General features: G+C 39.8%; 1 protein-coding gene across 2 annotated transcripts; it reads right to left on the reverse strand.

Moving 5' to 3' along the window:
* Positions 1 to 1,239: 1,239 nt before the first annotated feature.
* Positions 1,240 to 6,823, reverse strand: LOC147327544 (suppressor of cytokine signaling 1-like). Of its 2 annotated transcripts, XM_086295225.1 has the most exons (4): positions 6,697 to 6,823; positions 5,017 to 5,330; positions 2,968 to 3,155; positions 1,240 to 2,815 (listed from the first exon to the last, which is right to left on the reverse strand). In XM_086295225.1, exons 2-4 carry the CDS (start codon positions 5,200 to 5,202, stop codon positions 2,491 to 2,493), a joined length of 699 nt encoding a protein of 232 aa, XP_086151351.1. In that variant the 5' UTR covers positions 5,203 to 5,330; positions 6,697 to 6,823; the 3' UTR covers positions 1,240 to 2,490. The 2 variants fall into 2 exon arrangements, with proteins under 2 accessions (XP_086151351.1, XP_086151350.1); XM_086295224.1 differs by having other exon boundaries at positions 5,017 to 6,823.
* Between the last annotated feature and the right edge of the window lie 746 nt (positions 6,824 to 7,569).

The raw sequence follows: 7,569 nt of genomic DNA on the forward strand, positions 1-7,569 counted from the left end.
ATCAGCCTGTTTAAGGTTAATGAGACAAAGATAATTTGAGGATCAGGAAAGTGTGGATATGTGTGTGTGTGTGTGTGTGTGTGTCCCTGGTGCAGGGCTAATTTAGACTAAAGGGGACACTGCCAGTCCGATTTAGGACAGGAAGTGGAACAGATGACGGAAAGCCACAAAAAATCTATAATGTGCGTATGTGCACACTTTTGCACTGCATTGTGTGCACACCGCTTGTCTGAACGAATGATCAAAAAGCTTTTCAGCTGAGCGTCAGCTTTATACCAGGCCGGAGTAACACCGCTAAATGCAGCACAGAGCCCAAATAAGACGTGGGCCTTAATTCACCCACACAGAGTCAGTCTGGTTAAAATGAAATCACACAGACATGTAGTTAGTCATGCTCACAGAGGTGATCTTTGTGACTGATTCATACTAAACACTTCAGAAAAGGAATGCAAACAAGGCTTCCACTGAAACCATCGCATTGGTCCTTTAACAATCTGAAACTATTGTTTCTGAAATATGTGTCACTTTAAAACTGCAAAATAAATAAATAAAACTGCAAAAAGAAGGTCAAGTTTACAGATAAAGTAAGGTAGGGGCGAGACTTTTGCCTGGAGAGTGGCGTGTAAGGCTTTCCTTTTACTTGTTTTTTTAAGTTTTGCTTTCACTTGCCAATTAAGTTTTTTTGATCTATTGTTTAGATAAAAAGACAAAAGTCACCTGACTTTAAAATATTTTAAAGGTCATAGCTGTTTGATGTGCAATAAAGAAAGTGCTCGTCGGTCAGCTGTCCCGATTAATAATGAGCCTCTGAAAATGCATGAAAAGTGATTAAAACCTGCACCTCAATCGCATCTTGAGAAGTACATGTGTATCCTGTTACTAACAACTACTAAAAATAGACTCATGTCCCACTGTCATAAAGTTGAGCAGAGCACAGCAAGCAAAGCGTCATTTTTTTACACTACTGTCTCGTAATGCTCTGCACAGTGTACTGTAGCTGTTGGTGAACTGACAGGACCAAAACCTTCAATGGCTAACCCCCCCCCCCCAAAATAAAAGCCAAAAAACAGCTAAAAACTAATATATTTACACTTGTGTTTGTTTACTCTTGTTTTGAAAAATTCTCTAGGTTTTTGTCATGTTTACCTTCAAAGCTTACATACTTACTAGAAAGGAAGTGATTTGTATTCCTCTTCCTGTCTTTGAGTGGGCAGTAATCAAGTCTTAGGTTTACATATATTTTATCTAGTATAAAAAATTATTTATTCAATATGAACAAGACAATATTACATGCATATTGTACCAGAAGACCAAAGACAGTAACTAGAATCATTTCAAGTGTTGATCAGTTGCATTAATCAATACTTTTACATAAAAAAAGAATTATGGTGGAATCTACACAGACGAAAGTGACAAAAACAAACATTCAGTCAACTCTGCTGCTTAGTTTAGCTGCTGTAGCCGACCCCCTTGACAGCCAGGCAGGAGAAGGCCAACACAAAACCCCAACAGAAAGACAAAAAACACAAAGTCGATGCTTTTTTTAAATACAGGTGAGAGCAAAACTACAGAATCTAAGGTCAGCTACAGCTGGAGGAATCCTCTTTTTGTGAGATAACAGAAAAAGAGGATTCCTTCTGTAATGGGAAGATTACATCTGCAACCTCATAAAGAACCGCGGCGAAGTTAACCGATATCTGAATCGTATTAACTGCAAATTCTGTGAATTATAAACATCAATTTAGCGGTTGGAATCCGTTCCTCTGTTTCCCCCCATCATCCAGAGCAAATGAACCTTTGTACCAAGATATTGAGATAATTAACCTAATGTTACCAAACAAGCAACGCAAAAAAAGAAAGAGAAGGAACGAGCCAGAAACCATCACTCCAAGTGGATTTTTACAGTTGATTTACCCTCACGTTCATGAGCTGTTGACATGGCTGCTTGCGCATGCGTTCATAAGTTCAGATATCAGCTAGTGCAGCTTTAAACAGCAGCAGTTATGACATTTTCATAGGCACGACAAACTGAAATGTCACCATACAGGCAGTGGTGCAGCCTTTACAGGGAAAATTGCTAGAAACTTTAGTTATATAAATAATCATTGTTGACTTCTGACAGTGCATATAAACCCCCCCCCAAAACAAACCCCAAAACAAAACAACGTTAACACGTGCTTTGTCAAATCTGTAAAACAATACATTTTCAGAAGGTGTGCAAATAACCTCTCAACAACCAGAAACCTTCAGGTTGTCCATCTGTGCCGCAGGTTGCCTGAATTACCTCATGTAGCCATTTCTACCTGTGATGGTTACGGCCTTCTACTCGCTTGTCTCTCCAATAATATCATTCATAGCAGTCACCTGCAGTGATCTTCTATTATCTCTCATTTATAGTACAAAGGATAACTTCTTTAAAAAGTAAGAAATAAAATTCTTTATCCTTGTGATAGCACAACGTCCTGACACAGAAACTTGGAGCACATGGGTCTATATAGGGTGAGGGTATGCCCAAAGGTAGCTTCTCACTTGCTTGTTGAGACCAGGTAATGTGCTTATCCTATCTGCTCCAAACATGCCTACAAACGCCCTCCTGCACATCTGTTTCAGACCCTCTGGGCGGTGAATACGAAAGGGCACCGTCAGTTTACAGCAGGAGCTGGTGTAGTAAGTCAGCAGAGCAAAGAGTGAAGGAAAAGTCCTCTGGCTGCCAAACAGATTGAAGTGGAGCTTGTTCAGCTGGATGCGAATACTCGTCGGGCCATCGTCGCTTTGGTAACTCAGAGTGAAGAAAACATCCGGCTGCCCGCTGTCCCTGCAACAGCACAGCGGTGTACAGTCACTACACATGAGCTTGGCAAATGAGATGGACTGCATTGGTTTAGCTTTAATGGGATGAAGGGGGAAAAAAGCAGGAAAAAAACACAACAGTTAAAGAGAGAAATAAAGAAAAACAGCGCTGACTACCTGATAAGGAAGGTTCCAGCAGGAGCATTTTTGAGTTTTCCGTGGGCTTCTTCCATGGTCAGGGATCCCCAGTAGTAATCACTCTGCAGAAGCTGCTGGTAAGTACTTTTTACTAGTTTATACTCTGCTTCGCTGGTGAACGGACGGAGGTGTGTGGGCAACCCATCGGAATCAGCTCCAGTCACTTCCTACAGCGGAGAAGATCAGACGTGTCCAGTCAATATGATGAAAAACGCACATAAATCAAAGTGTTCTCTGGTGGCTGCAGGGTCTTTATTGCTGATGGTACACCAGAGATTTCACTGCCTACAGCGAACAGCTCCTAATCTGATTAAACAAAAATGAAGGCTGTGCTTTTTCTTGCCCTCGGCTTTGCCTCTAAGGCTAAATATATGTTGCCTGTGTTGCTTTTCTTTAAAAACGTGAGGCAAAGTTTTAAGTGATGAGGTCAGTGCACAAGCGCTCCCCGCCAGCCAGAAGATACTCTCCCACAGTCTGTTTGAGTCTTGCTTTTGCATGACATCAAGCCCCACCCACCCACTGCTCTTTTGTTTTAAAGGAGCAGCCAATTAGAAGAAAGCTGGCTTAAAGAGGGGGTGGCCTTAAAGGGGGAGGAGCTACAGCAGCTTGTTTCAGATCAGTGATGAACTGAAAGGCTTAACTGTGAATAAAGCAAAAAACACTATGGTCCATTAATAAAATAAAACATTGAAAGTTAAAAATAAGCATAATAGTTTACTTTAAATGAAACTTAAATGACGCCTGTCAAGTATTTTTAGAACAAATTATTGCACATCGGTCACAAATGAGGTATCAGAAAGAAACTGAAACTTACAAAAATCTGATTTGTAAGGTTTGTGGTGCAACTATACAGCCACTTAGAGAAAAAAAAACATTTCAAAGAATTTTAAAATCTTTGAAATGTCTTTTTTTTTTTAAATTAGAGTGCTTTTTTTCTTTTTTGTTAAGCTTGCTCATCACGTGAACTTGTGACTCGGCGTCTTATGTAATAAACAAAAAATGTACAGCAAGGAATGTTGCTGGAAACTTTCCGAATAGCTGAAACCGCCATACCACAAAGGGTTCTTTCACTTTCTCAGCGTGAACTCAATGCTTGGGTCATTTACTAGAAACTTTATCAGTTCACTTCACGTGTTAATTTCCATAAGCGCCACTTGTAACGTTTTGCTCTGACACAAGATGCGCTCTGTGGGCGATAACATTGTAAGACCACTACCAACACCATAATGGTGCTGTAAATCCTTGGCTCATGAGGGGGAGGCATGCTCAGGTTCAAAGTCCAATGATAAAGCCAGGCAGGCTTCCAAACACTTTCCTTGTAACAACAACGATTTCCTGTCGGGGAGTGTCATTTTGTACCGACCTGGTCTGAGTGACCGAGTTTATTACCGCCACGCTCCAGCCATATCGTTTATTTTCCTTAATAAATTTATCAGCTTTTATTTTGATAGCAGTTTAAAAACAAACGTTTGTGGGTCACTTGTAGTTTCACTTTTACAAATGTTGTCATATTATATTAGTATCCATCATACTGTTAATAATGTAAAACAAACACCGTTGAATTTTTCAATCGCATTATTATTTAGTTTCGCTTTTAGCCTAACTTAAATGAAAAAGAAACGGATTTAAAAATATACTTTTGCACGACATTGCCTAAAAGTACACGCTCAAGTACTTGTTCTGTACATCTGAAAATCTTTATAAATGCATTCAATTTTACTCACTTTGAGGGAAACTGCTGTTTCCTCCACTGTATCTGTTTGATAACAGTAGCTACTAGTTTTGATCTATACAAATGTATAATTGACAAATGAGCTGTGATGGACATTTAAGACAGTTCCCAGCAGTGTGTAAAGTAGTTAAAAAGCTGCAACATTAAAGTTGTTTAGTGCACACATGTTAATGATCGAATAATCAATAAAGGCATAAAATGTGGTATTCTGCCTGCTGAGTGCTTTTAATATTTAAACAATCTATCACCAAAAACAACATGAGTAAAATCAGCAGTGAGTGATCGCGAACACTAACCCAGAGCTCAGCGTCTTCCTCACAGTTGTTTTTGACCCAGTGCAGTAAATCCAGCTCTCTCGACTCCGCTCTGTTTGGGCTCTGTTCCCGGTGTTCTTCAGAGGGCTCACTCGGGCTCTGTGGTTCGGCTGCGTGGCTCTGTTTTGGGCTTTGTACTACCACTTTATTGCAATTGTCTCTGACCATCCTACAAAGAACAATCCTCCTCTTGACCACCTGTTGCACCAGTTACTCCGTTTTTCACTGGCAGATCCTCCATCATTCACTCCTTCCCGGCTGGTCATCTGTTGCTCAGTGCACTTTGAGACGCCATGCTGCAGAGAGTTTATATTGTAACTTTAATCCTCAGCTTTTCACAAACACTTAACATCGCATTAATCACATTGTCATTTCTGGTGTACATGTTTTATGCCTCCTGATGAGCGCACAGCTGATGTTTGAAACACGCCCTGGCTTTATATAGCGTAACGCACACTGTCATGGCACACGCTCCCAGCATGGGTGCCCAATCCAGACTTAAAGGGTGTGCGGCTGACAGTAAACCACATGTTTGTGTGTTACAAACCACCAGTAAGGGCGGCTACAACACAACTGATGACAGAAGAACGCTTTCACTTTCTCAATCAAGCGAGACTAAAAAGGTGTATAAAAAGACTTAATTTCCTCTGAAGTGTGAGGTAAGCAGATTAGTGGTGACATTTTCTGCTTTTCATTTAAAACAAAAGCAATGAAAACATTTTAACCGTCCTGTACAGATTTTTGTGTTTCAAATTTAAGATAAGCAAATAAAAAATTACATTACAATAAAGAATAAAATGCAAATACTTGATGCTGATCAATACTTTCTAAGGAGTACAGTGTGTACCAAGCAGTGAGTAGAGAATGTATATATTTTAACAGTTCAAATTAATTTTATTTTCCCTTTTTTATTGTCAATGTTTATAAATATTACACTGAGTTATAATAACTTCATTTTTTCTAGTGTCAGTGTTTGCAATGAGCTTACAGCTGCATTTTATCAGCTAACATAACAGTTTTGTCTCACAATGACGTAAAAGTCTATCATTATCTCTCTCTCTCTCTCACACACACACACACACACACACACACACACACACACACACACACACACACACAGACATATTATATATATCTATATATATTTAAAAGAACCAGTGACAACGATTTTAAGGTTTTAATTCATAGGTTCACACGCCCACAGATATTAAGCAGTGGAGCAGGGCAATGACACGGCGTTACTTTAGCCCAAGAGGAGAGCATTTATGACTCACACCTTAAATCAGAGACACGGTGGCATTTCACACAGAGTGCTGGAGCTCGGAAATAACAGTAAAACCAGCAGGACGAGTTAAAACTGCAAAGAGCTGCAAAAGTGTTTAGAAAAAGCTCAAATGTGGCCAAACATCCTCCACAGATTCAGCTGCAAAATTCTGTGCTATACAACAGATTTACTTAAGGTGGGGGGATTTTTGAAGGTGGAGTTCAGCTACCTCTGTCACGCTGATGTGTTTTAAAGAAATTGGAAAAGCTTGTCACAAGTTCCCACACTTAATGAGAAAATGACACTTTTCTTTTTCAGCTTTCTTGGATTCCTTCAACAGCGGTCCGCCTCAAGCTTCAGCGACAATGTGAGCTAAAGGAATAATTAAGCCTACTTACGTGTCTCAGCAGTGAGCTACAGTCGGCTTCTCGCCCCCAGAAAGTCGCAACTCGTTTGATAAAAAAGATGATTTCGTTTTCAGAGAACGTACGCGCTCCTTCTTTCGCTCAAACGCGCATGCGCGCTTCAAACCGTTGATTCAGGTGTTCGCGACCGCACTTTCGCTTTCACTTCAGCTCGCAGATTCCTTGAAATCATGTGATCTCACAGCAGAGCCTGTGTGTGTGTGTGTGTGTGTGCGTGCGTGCGTAGCGAGTACGCACACTAAATTTGAGATTGGTTTGAATGCAAATAACTATATTTATTTAAAAATGTTACAGCTGCATGAAAAATACACCAATACCGATTATAAAACAAACATCCGCATCACGGATGGGTTGATGGTTTTACTACTACAGCGCTGTTTGCTTTAAAAATTGTTTTTTGTGGATATATTTCAGTTTATATACAAGTTTAGTTTATATTTATAACAAAATGAAAGAAAGGCTCACACATACCTGTGGACATCATGCTTTACAAAGCCCGGTGGTGTAAAGTAAGTGTAAACCTCAGTGATAAGATCTCAGGTAAGACTCTTGTTTCCTTTTTGTTCTGTCAGCTTTGCGTAACAATGCTTAACTATGCTTAAGTGCATAGTCAAAGGGCTGCAATTATTTCCATGTCATGTCAAGCATGTCAATAGACTGCAGGTTAACCGACTACCTCGTCAATCAACCTGCAGCCAAGAATTCAAAAAGGATTACAAGCAAAGTCATGAACGTGAATGCACTCATGAATCAAACTGTGAAAAATGTGCAGCCATTCTTCTTATTTTATATCTCTTATAGAGAAAAACATGCTGCTTTAATGGTAATAAACGGATAAGAAAATTA

Source organism: Aulonocara sp. 'chitande type north' Nkhata Bay, linkage group LG6 (assembly GCF_057382095.1).
Source record: "Aulonocara sp. 'chitande type north' Nkhata Bay isolate Kocher_YH1m ecotype deep benthic linkage group LG6, A_spYH_male_GT1.1, whole genome shotgun sequence".
NCBI lineage: Eukaryota > Metazoa > Chordata > Actinopteri > Cichliformes > Cichlidae > Aulonocara > Aulonocara sp. 'chitande type north' Nkhata Bay.